A 15,490-nucleotide genomic window follows, 5' to 3' on the forward strand; every position below is an offset into this window, starting at 1 on the left:
ATGACATAGCAATGATCCATGATGCTGATAGTTGTAATAGAGCAAGACTTAATAGGTGAATGGTACTAAACCTTAACCATACTCAGGAAAGTAGTTCAAATGATAAATGTTTATAGTGATCAACCCCTTCACTTATAAATGTTTTTTTCTCACTTGGTTGTTGGGCTTAATGGTGATGTTGCTACTACAACTACTATGCAAGAATTTGGGAGACATCTTCCCAACAAATGTCAGTGCCTTGGATGAGCAATGATCCATGATGTTGATAATTGTAATAGAGCAAGACTTAATAGGTGAATGGTACTAAACCTTAACCATGCTCAAGAAAGTAGTTCAAATGATAAATGTTTACAATGATCAACCCCTTCACTTATAAATGTTTTTCTCTCCCTTGGTTGTTGGGCTTAATGGTGATGTTGCTACTACAACTACTATGCAAGAATTTGGGAGACATCTTCCCAACAAATGTCAGTGCCTTGGATGAGCATACAACTGAGCTTATAGGTACTGATTTAATAATTGTTCATGATTGTACTAATTCAGCAATTAGCTTGGTTAGAGTATCTATATGTATGGCTGTGACATGCCTAAAAGCGTATTGAATCTTTGCTTAGGCTAAAGTATAGTCACCCTTAATGTACTCATAAAACACGATAGTGATGTACTCATAAAACATGATAGTGATTAAAAAGAAATATTTTCTTTGATAGAGGTTTGATCAAAATAAATTCTTAAAATTACCCATATGTGTTTTTCTTTTTGATGTTTTGTCAAAGTTACATTAACATTTACGGTTTTTGCAAACTCAACAAAATGACTTGGATTCACAATTTTGAAGCCCCATCAACTATATGACTTTTTTTTTTGACATGCATATCAATATTTGATAGACATAAGAGCACTGATTGAATTTATTTTACTTTTGAAAATATGTTGCAACATTTCATATTAGATTTTTATTTATCTTAACCATGTAAGGAAATAATCAATAAAGGAGGAGCTTATGTTGCATGGTCATAAAGATAATTTCTTATATAATATTTTAAAATAAATTTATATCGTGTCTGTGTATTGCACAGGACATCAGCTAGTATGTGGTAATATTTATTTTATTGAATAAGGTTATAACCTAAAGTTACAACTAATTTTGTAGCTAAATTTTGTAAAAAAAAAAAGTCTCTAACCTACTGCATATACGTGAAACGATGGCAAAGAACTCAACAAATTTCTAAAAAAAGTTTTGCTAGAAACTCATAAACTACTCTTTTTTGTTGTTGTTATATTTTCATTTAAATATTCTTCTTCTATTCCCTTCTTTTTTTTTTCTTTTTTTTTTTTTTACTGTAGAAAGAGTGAGCCGTTGGTGAAGGAAATAACAAATTGAAGAGAAATTACTTAGCAGAGCTGTTGTATTCCAACAATTGGAAATGCTCATTGCAAATGCTCATTTGTTCAGCTCATTGCAAATGCTCTTAGTTCTACTTCTATATTGTAAAACTACCACATTTTCATCAACTTTTTACGGCTTCAAAAGACCACCTGTTGTCGTGTCTACTGTACCAGGTATAAGGGCATAATAGATTAGTATTATATCCTCTCCATTTCATAAAATTAAGGGAGAAGATCCAATTTCGTATGATTAATGGTTTCCTTTTCTAATACCTATAGCTATTAGTATTAGCCTTCTCAAAAAAAAAAAAAAAAAAAAAATAGCTATTAGTATTAGCACTGTGAATGTGTCATGTAGCACATATGGCACATATACGTGTGATCAAGTTTGAATGATTTTTTTTTTTTTTTTTTTGCTTTATTAAAATAAGATGAGATACAGTGGATCATAACTTGTGGAAGTTATTTTTTGATACATAAATAGTTGATTTTTAAAAGATAATTGTTTTCTTAAAGGTTATAAATTACTCTAAAAAGTCATGTATTTAAGATTAGGTGTAAACCATGCCAAGATAATTGTGTTCATGAATCATGTCAATAGGTAACTTGCCATTTAGCATTGTGATTTTTTTTTTTCAAATTAATAATGATACCATGTAGACATGTTTCTACATGATTCAACTACAAATATATCCTTTTATTGGAGAATACTTGACTTTTCAGCTAACATGGCTACACTTGTTCATTGTTTTTCTAGATCTAACATCTTTCACTAGTGAGAGCTACATACAGAAGTTGATTCCAGGTGTCTAGAAGCCCTGCAACACACCAATGGGTGCAATCCATGCCCTTGAATGCATTATAAGAGCTAGGATGTGCATCTTTTCTTAGTTGCGAGAGAGTGGTTATGTCAAATAACTGAACAGGTTTCTCTATTGTACTTAGGACATCCTTCACTATATATTCTGCTGTTGGCAAACCACTTGGGTAAGTTGACCCGTTTATGGGTGTTGTCTCCTTTGCGCAGTTTGTCACTCCTGGCTCATTCCAATCAGTGCCACTAATTTTTACACAAGAAACAAACAGTCATCAAACTATGATTTGCTAATGCAATGTCAGTTTTCAAAATTGGATTAATCATACAGTTTGGTGTAGGTCCAATTTTGATCCTTCAAATATAAAATATTTTTATTTAGTCCTTAAAATTTTGAAAATAGAATAATCTGATTACTCTGTTTATTTTTCTATTTATGTGGCTAACGGGATACAGAAGCACCCCTTTTTTGAGGGACCAAATCAAGCAAAACAAGGGACCAAAATTGAACGAACAACATATTTCAAGAACCAATATCAAACGATCCTATGAACAAAGAGATGAAATTGTTCCCGTTTTGAAATTTTAGGAACCAAATCACAACTTTTAGATTAAAGGACCAAAATAGAACTTACCTAAACTTTCAGGCCATTTTTTTTTTTTTTTTTATTGGATGTGGATTTTGACAAATCCACTATTAGATTGCATTTTCATATTATATCCTCTATTTGTGAAATTTCATGAAGATCAAAGATTAAAAGCTATGTTATCAATTAAATGTTTAAATTTTAAATTTTTGTAATCTTAAATATACATAAAAAATAAGTTTATGATTGAATAGTAAATAATATATAATTTGAACGAAATTTGACATGCATGTTAAGAACATAAAGAACATGCAATCAAATAATTAAATTTTCAATATATGTAACCGTGTTAACTTATTAGTAAGAGTTTGTAGCAATTGTCTACAAACTAGTTTATAACCAAACTTTGTCCTCTAGAGAAAGGGAAGTGGCTTACTTGTAATGTTGTGGACTAATTCCTTGAAAAAAGACTTTAGTTTTTCCTGGATCCACATTTGTATCAACCCACCTGGCCCAAGTTGTCAAAGCCTTGCGAAAAGCATCCATACGATCCATGTCCTTGAGAACCTTGCCACCATCTTCAATATAATCCCATCTACAATCAATAATAAGGCAATCAAACTCACATTCTGCTTCTTCTTTTTCTCATAAAATGATACAAAAATGCATGATTTTATAAAGCTCATACGGTTGTGCAGGTCCACTACGGTACCACCAAAGCCAAGTGTTGAAAACCAGAACATCCATATCTTTCCATATGTTGCCATTTTTCAGAGAATCGAGCTTTAACACTCGACCAATTTGTTCTTCTTCGATGTCCACTAAGTAGTGAGTTAAAAATAGTAGAACTGAAACTCCATAGTCCTGTACAGTTCAGTCCAATTCTTAGGCATTGAATTGCTCAAAATCAATGGAAAAGTTTTAATTTATTATATACAATAATGCATTCAAGTACCTAACTTAAAATTTCTGATCATTTCTTACTTCTTATGGATTGGAAATCAATAACAGGTTTTTGTATATTTGATTGAAACATTACTAGTAAGGGACGGAGACTTGGAGTTAGGAGGGCAAAAAAAAAAAAAAAAAAAACTTGAAACTCCTAATATATATTTATTTCATAAACCATCAACAAAGAAAAATATACAAAACTATTATTTTTAAGATATTACAATGCAATCATTATACACAATAAACAAGCACCATGTACACAAGCACTCAGCAATTAACGGATAATTTTTAAAATTACAAATAATCTTTTTAATTATTTACCAAAAAAAAATCTCTTTAATTTTTTAAAAGATATTAAACTAATATACAATTACAAAAACACTAATAGACAAAAGAAAAGCACCACATAAAATGAATAAAACATCACATCACATCACATGAGCTGTTGGGCATTAGGATTAGGTGTTAACGTGTTGAAGTTGAAATTTTGGGCATTAGGTGAATAGGTGTTGACGTGTTGAATTGTTGGGCATTAGATGTTGCATGTTTAGCTTTTTGATTATCAAAAGAGAGGATTGGAGTAACTGGACAGCTTTTCTATTCATAAAAATAAATAAATAAATAAATTTTGTTATTAAAGAGAGAAAGAGAAAAATAAGACAAAGAAGTTTATCTCTCGCTCTTTCACTCCTTCTTTTTCACTCTTACTCTTTAGTGTCTTCTAGCCCTGTTTGGTAACGGAGTTTAAATAATGAAAACTTTTATTTAAACACATATTTTTATACACTTTTTTATCCACACGTATTTTCACAAAACTTAAATAATGTTACTAGAAATTTTTTATCAAACAGACCTCTAGTCTCTTGACTCTCTTCCATCTCTCATCTATGTCTCACTTTAAATTCTCTTCGCAAATCACAATCTAAGTTAATCAAACAAGCATTAGAGATTCAGATATAAGAGGGATACAATATTCTCATCTAAAAAAATTACTAGGTTTGGGCGGTGATGCAGTGGACTGGTGGTGGCCAGTAGCGTCAGGCATGGTGTGCTAGTCAACCTCTACTTTAGCTATTCTGCTTGCCGTTGCCCAACTCCTTAGTCTAAGGTCTTCTGTCTTCTACTTTATGTTAGATTTTATTTTCTTTAAATTTTTTTTTTTTGAGTGGCTTAGAAATCCCCTTCTTTTTCCCTTTTATATGTGTGTCTTGCCATTGGGTGTTCCTCTCACTCCTAGTTAGAATTGGCTTTGAATTTTATATTTTCACTTGTGTATTTTGGGGTGTTGTTGGGCTAATATTTTTTTATAGTTTTTAAAAATATCAATAATATTGTTGAGAGGGGCAAAGTGCAATTTTATTGAAACAAACTGTGAAAAATAATATACTACATATATACTAAAAAAAAAAAAAATCTAGGGGGGCCATTGCCCCCCTCCCCCCAAACGTCCAACAATAGCTCCATCCCTGTTAGTAGTCAATCTCTTTGAAAAAGTGAGAGGTAAAACAACCTACTAATCATATCTCTCACTTTCAGATTTCGTAGAAGTAGGAGTTTTTTGTATTGATTACAACCTTTTTATTGAAACATTATTAGCATGCTAGTTGTAACATTTTTGCCATGCTAGTCTTAACCTTGGGTGATACCAACAATCAAATAATATATGAAACCTAATTATTAACTTCATGAGAATAAGAAAAGCTAATGAAAATTACTTGTTCTAGCTAGTTCTTTTACCTCGAATGTTGTATTAGAATACAGGGGATTGCTCTCCTCTATGATTTTGGAGTCAGGCACAGCAGCGTGAAGCAAACATACTAGGGATTCCCTCTGGTTGACACTAATGGAGTCCCCTACAAACATAATTTTCTTCCCCTTTAATCTCTGTAAAAAATCTTGACCATCAAATCTGCAATGTTTTCCCAGTAGGAAACATGGTTCTATTATTAGAAACACAACCACAAGCATAAATCCAAAAAACAAAAAACAAAAAACGAAAAGCAAGAAACCAATTAGACTGTTTTTTTGGCAAAGAATTTATGAGGCAAACTAAATTATGTGCTTAGGATGTTTGTCTTACAAAGCCTAGGTAAAAACAAAAACAGAGAAGAAGAAGAAGACGATGATGATAATGATGTCTTAGATGTTAGGAAAGCTAATTAATTTTTTCTACAAGCACAGATAAATATTTTCAAGGTTAATTAGCCATGTGTGTCCTTTCATTGGGTTTTCCTATAAAAAAGAAGATTTACAAAGTAATAATGTCTTCTTTGTGTATAAGTTTGTTCAAAATAATTTCATAGATTCAAATCCTATAGTATTTTAAGGACCTTTTTTTTTTCCTTCACTTTAATTTTTTTTTCTTGTCCTTATTAGTCGTCCTTTTAATTTATTTATTAATTAATATTTAGTACATGTTAGGTGTATTTATAGGAGTTTTTTAGGATTTTCCTCATTGTATGACAGAAATATTTGAGGATCACATTCTATCTTTGAAACTGAACAGGATAGAAGATATGTGTCGGCCAGATTGCTTTTTTGTTCCTTCCTATTGTCTTTTATGTTAATCTTACCTCAAATGCTAGTGATTATATATATATATACTACTATTTAAGAGAAAATTATTAAATACTCTGAGAGTACCATAAATGCGTAGTCCCCCCTCACATGAATTGTGGGTCTCACCATAAATTTAATTAGTGGGATCCATAATTATGTGAGAGGGGGGAGTATGCATTTATGGTACTCCCAGAGTATCTAATAATTACCATTTAGAGCTTCTCCTATTTGGGATCCTCAATTTAAATGCCCAAGATATCCTCCAATTCATCTATTTCTAAGGTTTAAATCATAGGGTTAGACATATAAAATTAGTAATTTAAGAACTTCTAATTTTTAGCTAAATTAAACCGTATTTAAGAGAGTATAGGAAAGTTGACACTAAAAAAAATTACTATCTCAATAAAGATGAAGATATAACAACCACAAACCAATAAGAATTGAGGGGGAAAATTAAGCAAACAGTCAAAATGCCTTTCCATGTGTTTCAATTCCATCCACTTGGAGTTCCTTTCATGGATATGGTACAACCATGCAAGAATGGCAGTTTTCTAGAGGCAATCGTTTTCGAATAAAAAACGTATCTCCTCATAAAAAAGTGATTCGAGTGAACTTTTAAAGGTCAACAAAGGCAACTGTACAGTACTGTGAGGCTGCAAAAACATGGTACAAATAAATGCCAGAAAGTCCTCCAGTCTGTCTAAGAGTCATCAAAATTTAGTGTTGGTTCAGTATTATTATTTTACTTAAAAAAATAAATTGAAAAAAAAATACAATTATATAATGAAAAAGTATCGCAATTAACAATATTTAAGAGAAAAAAAAAATTAAAAAGCAGCCAATTACTAGAAGATTGATAAATACTTGGTATGTGCAATCACATGCCTAATAGGGCACAGAGTAACTTTTTAAAGTTAATGTAGTACATGCATTTTCCTTAAAATCCTAAATTCCTTTTCCCCATAACCCATTAAAAACAAAGCCAGGATTTGAACTCATTTTCTCCATGGAAGACATGTAAGGAGGGTGTTTGGTAACCTTATTCTAGTAATGTTGTTTGTGTTTTTTGAAAATATATGTAGATATAAAAATATGCGAAAATACGTGTAATGTTGTTTAAATATTAAAAACTGTTGTCCTAATTAACTACTCCGATAAGCCATTGACAAATAAGCAGAGAAAATTTTTAGCAACCTAACACACACACCGCACAGAGAGAGAGAAAGAGTACCTGGGTATGTCACATTCCTTGGGCTGCCATCTATATTTGAGGTAGAGACTATCAGGTCGACCATACTTTTGGCAATCAAATTCCTTGCGGATATGAGGGCAAGCTGAAGAGTCATATAGAGGGTATGAATTGTCAAACACCCAAGTCCCTTCATAAACATTACAAGTTTTTTCTTGTAATTGTTTCCTCGACTTCACATGGTTGCTATGATATTGTTCTGAGTTTGCTACACAGAGACGTGAAAAAATCACCAAGAAGGTCACAAGGATGGAACACAATCTCTGAGTTACAAAACCCATGTTTAGTTTTGGCTGAGGTACAGAGTGAAAGACAGAGACAGAGACAGAGATTAGAATCTATATATACACACAGAGAAAGAGAGTAAATCCACCTGCTTGTGAGTTTGAAACCATATATAAAACTAGGCAACCTATTAATAACTTATTTGAAAAATTACCAGTTGCCATATATTTGTAATTTAATTAAGACTCAATAAAAACAGAAATAAATGTTGTTTTTTCTCTTCATGTTTATCTTTGTTGTTAAATTCCTCTTTCCTGTTATAGATGCTTCATTTTATATTCCATCATTTACTGTCTTTCTTCGTGCCTTTTTTCTTTTTTTGTAGATACTTCATTTTATGTTCCGCTAATTACTATCTTTCTACATATTTTTTTTCTTTTTTTCCTTTTAAGGTAACCAAAGAATTAAAAGAGGGAAAGAAAAAAAAAAAAAAAAAAGTTAAACACATGACATATATATATTAATCCGTGAAACAAGGTGCATAATAAGCCAAGTAATAGATCTGGGGTGATTTGGTGTTTTAGACTTTAGGTGCTCTTCACATGCAACACATGACTTACACCTCACAACAGAAACACAAAACAAATTCTTGTGGCCTTTGTTATATCTGTCTCTGTGAGAGAGAGAGAGAGAGAGAGAGAGAGTGAAATGATTGAAAAAAAAAAAAAAAAAAAAAAAAAGAAAGAAAGAAAAAGAAAGAAAGAAAGAAAGAAAGATGGGAATGTGAAAAGAGTAAACTGTGTCTTCATGGATATAAACAAACAAATTGGACAAATTGGCCGTTAATGATCGAGATGTATGGAAGGTGCAAAATTATTTGGCCATATTCTTCTTGCACAACCTGATATAATATAATCCAAAGTTCTTTTTTGTTATTATTATTACTATTATTTTACTATGTGAAAGTGCCAGATTAACTGCCTCCTTAATTTAATTATGATTACCAAGGGTTTATTTTTAAAATATATTTTTTGTTATGCTATAAAACATTTTCCAACTTGTCATACGTTTTGGCAGGATTGAAGATGTTGGCTGACTAGAAAAAAATTGTCACCCACGTAACCATCTCGGCTACTCGGCCTACACACTCTTAGAGCACTCACATCAATGGGTGTATAATAAAAAAAAATGTGTAAAACTTACGTAGTTTTTCCTAAAAAAGACTCACATCAGTCAATATATAATTATGTAAATTTACAAATTTGCTAGAGTAACTGTGTAAATTTACACTGACATTATTCATTTTGCATTTAGTTTTTATTTTACTTATCCTAAGGATGAAGAAAGAGAGTGGGTGGAGATTGTTGTGTATGAAGAAAGAGAATCTGTTGTAGAATTATATTACATTTCACATAAATTAGATTTGACCTTGCAATATAAATAAAATTAGAATTATATTACCTTGTTGGAGCTTAAACAATTACCATCAATTCATAAGTTTTTAGGTGGTGAAGTTGAGATGTGGACCATGTCACTTTTTTAAGACCATACACGTTGTTTATAGAATTTTCAATTTAGTAAACAAGTAATTATACGTGCCATTCCGGGATACAACAACCCAACTATCTTGCCAAATTTTTTTACAAGGCTACACAACTAGTAGGATCAATAACTCTCTCAATAGTATTTTATTTTACCTAGAAATATAATGTATTAAAAACACATGTTCTAAAAAGAAGTTAAAAATGATCGAGCAAAGGTTTTGGAAATTAGTTGCCGCGCACAAGGGTCAAGCGGGGAAAATTTGACCACATTATGTTTTGGGTCTGGTTAATGTGTGCCCTTAGGGCATACATTAACCATCCATTTTGAGAAAGTTTTTTTGGAAAATTGAAAAAGCTGTCAAAACAGTAAATTACTTTTTCATTTTTCTATAAAAAATTTCCTAAAATGGATTACTAATATATGTCCTAAGGGCACACGTTAGTAAATCCCTTATGTTTTTTACTCTTGCTATATTTATATCAAAATAAAACTTGGTCATCTTAAAATATTACCCACTGGTCTATATATATATATATATATATATATATATATATATATATATATAATAACAATCCAAATTTGGTAAGAATGTGGTATAAAATTCATGTTTTACATCATCCATTAAGGGTACGTTTGGTACACTGAATGTGGATTACAACAAGAATAGTAATCTTTATTACCAGGAATAAAATATGTTGTAATTGAATAACTAAAACTATTCATTAGTTTGGTTGTGAGTTGTAACATTAGAATAAAACTTATGATCTATTTTAGGAAATATCTCATTCAGACAATTATATTTCCTAGAAAATAATATATTTTAAATTTTAGAGAGACGAGTTATTTTTTGATGATTTTTTACTTCCATAATTGTTAGGTGGATTTGGAAAGTTTATTTATTTGGAAATATATTAATGTTAGAAATTATTACATCTACTAAGAAATAGCTATTACAATCCTTTTAAAGAGGAATAGTTATTCCTCATTTTAAAGAATAACTATTCATAAGGAATGACTATTCCCTGTAATAAAAACATAACCAAACTATTGAATGGCTAAATCATAGGAATAACTGTTACATTACAGTTCTTATTACAGTCTATCAAACATGCCCTAAGAGATTACCACATCAGTCTTTTACTTAAAACCCAAAACATCTTACCACACATAATAACATCTCAATAAACTTACAATTAAGTAGGATTTTCAAATGGATATTAAAATTGATTGTGTGGTTGTGTCTATTCTATAATATGTATTATAATGATGTAGCAAGTTAAGATTAGAGAGGAAAACCTTGATTTTACACCACATCCTTATAAAATTTAATCTCATATAGTAAAGGGTACATCCATTAAAAATCAGATGAATCGTTTGCAATAAATTTTCCTTTTATTGCTTTGACCAATTAAATCTATTGTAAGTAACATATTGGTATATTACTAAGTTAAACCTTTGGAAAAACATTTGGCAGGTGAAATGGTTTAATAAGAAAAGTATTCAAAGGATAGTTTTAAAGACTCCAATGTATAGAAATGTTTGCTAACCAATATACATTGATTTGGCCAACTCATAATCGGAAAGAGATCAATGAAAGAAAACCGATTTCTATTAAATCACTTATAGTGTACATAAACCAATTGCGCACATAAACTTTAGGGACCAATAGTGTAGTTTCGCCTTATTTCTTGCAATGTGGTAAATGCTCATCACATGCTATGTATGTGTATGTGTGTGTGTGTGTGTGTGTGTACAAAACTTTTTTCCAAAAACCAAAATGCCAAGTATCTTATTTCTTCACTAAAAAGTTAATGTTAGAAATAAATTAAAATGGAGTACTATCCTTTGGATAGATAGTGTGGAGTGCCTAACACCTTCTCTACACGTAATTGAACTTCCGACTCCAAGATCTTTAGTTCGAGACTTTTGGTTTACCTTAATTAATAAACCTTAAAATTGGTTTAGTTAATTAGGTAACTTAAAAAGAATTAAACTCATAGGTGACCAATCACACCTAATACAAAACCAATGATTAGTGGAGACTCCTAAAATAAAAATAAGAAAAATGGACTAACATACACACACCTCACCCTAGAAACGCATGCTCACAAAGAGTCATGTTGCCAAGGACCTAATGTGCAATTATACTTAATAATCCGATTTTTGGGTGTGTCAACACTTACCCTCTAAAACTGTAAGCAATGCAACATCATTTTTTGCAGCCATGACATAAATCCCTTGGGCTCTTCCAACAAGCTTTGTTGTGAGCTTGGGCCCTTGGGTTAATGGGTCATCAGCTATCATTGTATTTGTGAAGTTCTTAAAGGTACTATTTGGTAATCTAGCAATTATCACAGCAGTTGGGCTTTTGCCAGTAAGGGTGTCACGCAAATAGCTAGAAGTGGAAGTGGCTCCTCTTCTCCATAAAGGCTTGTCGAACTTTTTAAAGAAAACACCATAAATACTGTCGACAGAGGATGAGAAGATTAGAAAAATGGAGGGTAAAGAGAGCATTATTAGTGAAAAAAGAAAACATTTTGGGATAGCCTATTAAGTTTGTACTTTGGTTCTACTATATAGGGTCTCAAATAGACATGGCAAACGGGCGGAGCGGGTCGGGTTCAGATCGGGTCAATCGGATTGCGGGTTAAATGTGTTGTGGGTCAAAAACAGGTCATTTTAAGCGGGTTAAAAAGGGTTCAGGTCAATCAGGTTGCGGGTCAGGTCGGGTTGACCCGTATTTTTCACATGAATTATATATATAAGGAAAACAACATGCATTTGCCATTTGGAAGGTTATGCAACAAACTACTTGATGTAAAATGTATTATTTTGAATTCACCACTTCTATCAAGAAGGAACTCAGTTAAACTTATTAATACTTATTCAACAATTTTAAAATTATACAAATCCCAACATTGCTAACCAAAACAAAATAACACAAAGATAAGAAAAACAAATACACATGTTTTATTTCTACACAATATCAACATCCCAAAATATAAAACAAAATTACAAATGACTTATTGGATAACTCATTTGATAAAGAATAAAAACATATAAGAAATTTACAATCTTGAAAATTAATTTTATAATCTATTATTAATTGTGGTTGGCACTTTGTTTTAATTTGAGAATATACATTAAAATTTGATTATTTACTTATTTATACATGGTCTCTTTTATGAATATCATATCATTGTTAAGCAACACGCGTTCTAGGAAATATCATAATTTATTTTGAAAAGCCGTTTATTTTGCACATAAATTGTTAAAAAAAATAGGTCTAAGCATTCATAATTTATGCTAATTTGATAATTTATCTTCACTATTTTCACACTTACGAAGGTTTCTCATACATGTCTACAATTTTAAATTTACGTTTTTAACTCTACTATAACCAGATTATCTTGGCATGCACTTTCCTATTTAATATCTACAAATTTTTACTCATTACAGAATGCTCAACCATTCATCTTTCAATTCATTAGCATGCAGTTATATAAATGTCTCAATTGTTTCCTTAAAGCTCACAACAAATAATTAAACCAATATTGCCTAATTTTATACTTTTTTTTACCCAAAAAATAAGTTTTAAAAAATAGTTCGGATCACAGGTCGGGTCGGGTTGACCTGCAAAAAACACGGGTCGAGTCACGGGTCAACCTGTTTCTACTTCAAGTCAAAAAAATGGGGTTCGAGTCAGGTATTTTTCGGGTTGGGTTAGGTCAGAATTTCCGTTTTGCCATGTCTAGTCTCAAATGTGTTAGTTGATAATGGCTGTAACAATTTGACTATGGAAAGATTGGAAGCAGGAAATTTTATATAAGATATATTATTTACATCTATTCATTTAAAAATAAATCTTTTTGGTTGGTCACATATGGCTTGCGATGAAGTAGTAACTGTGTAAAAAAAAAAAAAAAAAAAAAGTCTCTAGCCTAGGGCATATGCGTGGATAAAATGGAATCTCTTTAACTAGCTTTGCAGAATGATAATTGGCACATTTACAAAGAACTCAACAAATTTCTAACAAAAGTTTTGCCAGAAACTCATAAACTACTCTTCTTCTTCTTCTTCTTTTTTTTTTTTTTTTTTTTTTTTTGGGGGGGGGGGTTATATTTCATTTAAATATTCTTCTTCTATTCTTTTTTGTACTATAAAAAGAGTGAGCTGTTTGTGAAGGAAATAACAAATTGAAGAGAACTTATTTAGCACGAAGTCGTAGTATTCCAATAATTTGAAAAATAGAAATTTTGGAAGACTATCACATCTTTTGAGCATTAGCACTTAGTTTCTAAAAATTATCTCATTTTATCATCTCAAAAGCTACTTTATCTATTATACCATACCACTTTACAACACACCCAACATCACAAACATTTTTTTTTTGCCATTTTATTTAAATATTATTTTTTTACTATTTCTCTCTCTCTCTCTCTCTCTCTCTCTCTCTCTTCCTCTGTTTCTCTCTCTTCCTTAAAACAACCAACAACCACTACAATGCCAGCACCACGGCACCACCACACTAGAACCCCAGCACCACCATAACAACCCATTAAAAAAACCGCCAAACAAACACAAAAATACACTGCCACCACCACACCAAAACCACGCCACCGCCACTACCACCACCTCACTGTGAACCCACATCAGCCACCACCACCATCAATCACCCATCCCCACCACCACAACATCACTCCACCACCACCATGAACCTGACCCACAACACAACAGCAAACACAGTGAAACCCACCCCCATAACCAACTTGGCAAACCCCACCTCCACCACCACCAATCACCCGCCACCACAGTAGCCCCCCACCACCACATTAGTCATAAACCCAACCACACCCACAACCATCAAACCCACAACCACCAAAAAATAAAAAATAAAAAATAAAAAGAAAACTCAGCCACCACCACAACTCAACCCAAACCCACACCGTCGATTAGCAAACCCATCACCAAATTAACTCAACCAAAACCCATGCCCACAACAGGGGCAGGGCCAAGTGTGACTCAGTGTGATCATGTGACCACCCTGATCTAAAATTTAAAAAAAAAAATTGAATTTTAAATTAATGTGAGTCATTGACCACCCTAAAAAAAAACATGGCCACCCTAAATAAAAATTTGAGCCCATTAAAAATACAATTCAACCTCTTCAAAATTTTAGTTTGTTGAATGTTGAACAAAAAAATTACCAGAAATGCTATGTTCACAACACTTTCATAATAAATGCGAAGTCCCAGGTTGTTACTAGTGGACAAAAAAAAAAATCATTTCAATGGTAGATTCAAATTTGAACAGGTAAAATCTTACTATCTAGGCTTTGTTGTAAAAGTGTTACAAAAATGTTGGATGTAGCACTTCTCAAAAATTGCCTAAACAAAAAAATTAGTCTAAAAGTGACAATCAAACGTTTACTTGTGATTTTTAAAATTTTATTTTTAAACGGCATATTTTAATATCGCTATTTTAAAACAAAACGCACATTTTTCAATTAGCTAGTTTGTTAGTGCTTTCTTTAGTTTTTAGTTGAATTTGTTGGATTTATGTGATAAATTTAAAAAAAAAAATGCATTTTGTTTATATTGTTACTTTTTTTTTTATAGATTTTTATATTATTACTTATTTAGGTAATATGTTGGTAATTGAATGAGAAATCAATAGTTTAATGATTGCTTGGTTGTCTTAATTGAAAATGATGTAACTGATAGCATTGATAGTGAAACTATCATACAACGATTTCAAAATTTAGGATGGTACTGTAGCAATTGTAAATTTTTTAAGAATTGCAAGTCCAGATAATGCGAGTTTTATGGGGTTTGATGAAAAATTTTGGCATATCCAAAGTTTTACTACTCCAGATATTGATGCTCTTAGAGACTGGTATTATAGACAAAAAGGGGCAACCAAAATTTGGAAATTGCAAATGCACTTAGTTCTACACTTCTAATTCTATATTGTTAAACTACCACATTTTTATCAACCTTTTATGGAATCAAAAAGCCACATGTTGTTGTGTCTACTGTAAAAGTATTTTTAATAGTTTAGAGACAAAAGTAGGGATAAAAAAAAATTTAACAATTTAGGGACAAAAAACATGTTGGCTTTGTGAAACCTAGTTGTGTTTAATCTAGATTATGACTCAACTTGATATAAAAG

At 31.4% G+C, this 15,490-nt stretch overlaps 1 protein-coding gene across 1 annotated transcript; it reads right to left on the bottom strand.

Moving 5' to 3' along the window:
* Positions 1-1,955: 1,955 nt before the first annotated feature.
* Positions 1,956-8,161, bottom strand: LOC115983993 (protein trichome birefringence-like 38). Its single transcript, XM_031106869.1, has 5 exons — positions 7,532-8,161; positions 5,479-5,650; positions 3,479-3,654; positions 3,227-3,385; positions 1,956-2,449 (listed from the first exon to the last, which is right to left on the bottom strand). The coding sequence occupies exons 1-5, from the start codon at positions 7,828-7,830 to the stop codon at positions 2,149-2,151; spliced, it is 1,107 nt and encodes a 368-aa protein (XP_030962729.1). The 5' UTR covers positions 7,831-8,161; the 3' UTR covers positions 1,956-2,148.
* Positions 8,162-15,490: the final 7,329 nt, after the last annotated feature.

Source organism: Quercus lobata, chromosome 4 (genome assembly GCF_001633185.2).
Source record: "Quercus lobata isolate SW786 chromosome 4, ValleyOak3.0 Primary Assembly, whole genome shotgun sequence".
Lineage (NCBI taxonomy): Eukaryota > Viridiplantae > Streptophyta > Magnoliopsida > Fagales > Fagaceae > Quercus > Quercus lobata.

What these genes read in the sequence shown, in the direction of transcription:
- LOC115983993 (XM_031106869.1), bottom strand. Translation starts at nt 7,830, where the DNA reads ATGGGTTTTGTAACTCAGAGATTGTGTTCCATCCTTGTGACCTTCTTG. An exon ending in ATTCTAATACAACATTCGAG is followed by an intron (nt 3,655 to 5,478) that starts GTAAAAGAACTA and finishes TGAACTGTACAG; the next exon opens with GACTATGGAGTTTCAGTTCT. An exon ending in ATTAGTCCACAACATTACAA is followed by an intron (nt 2,450 to 3,226) that starts GTAAGCCACTTC and finishes TGTAAAAATTAG; the next exon opens with TGGCACTGATTGGAATGAGC.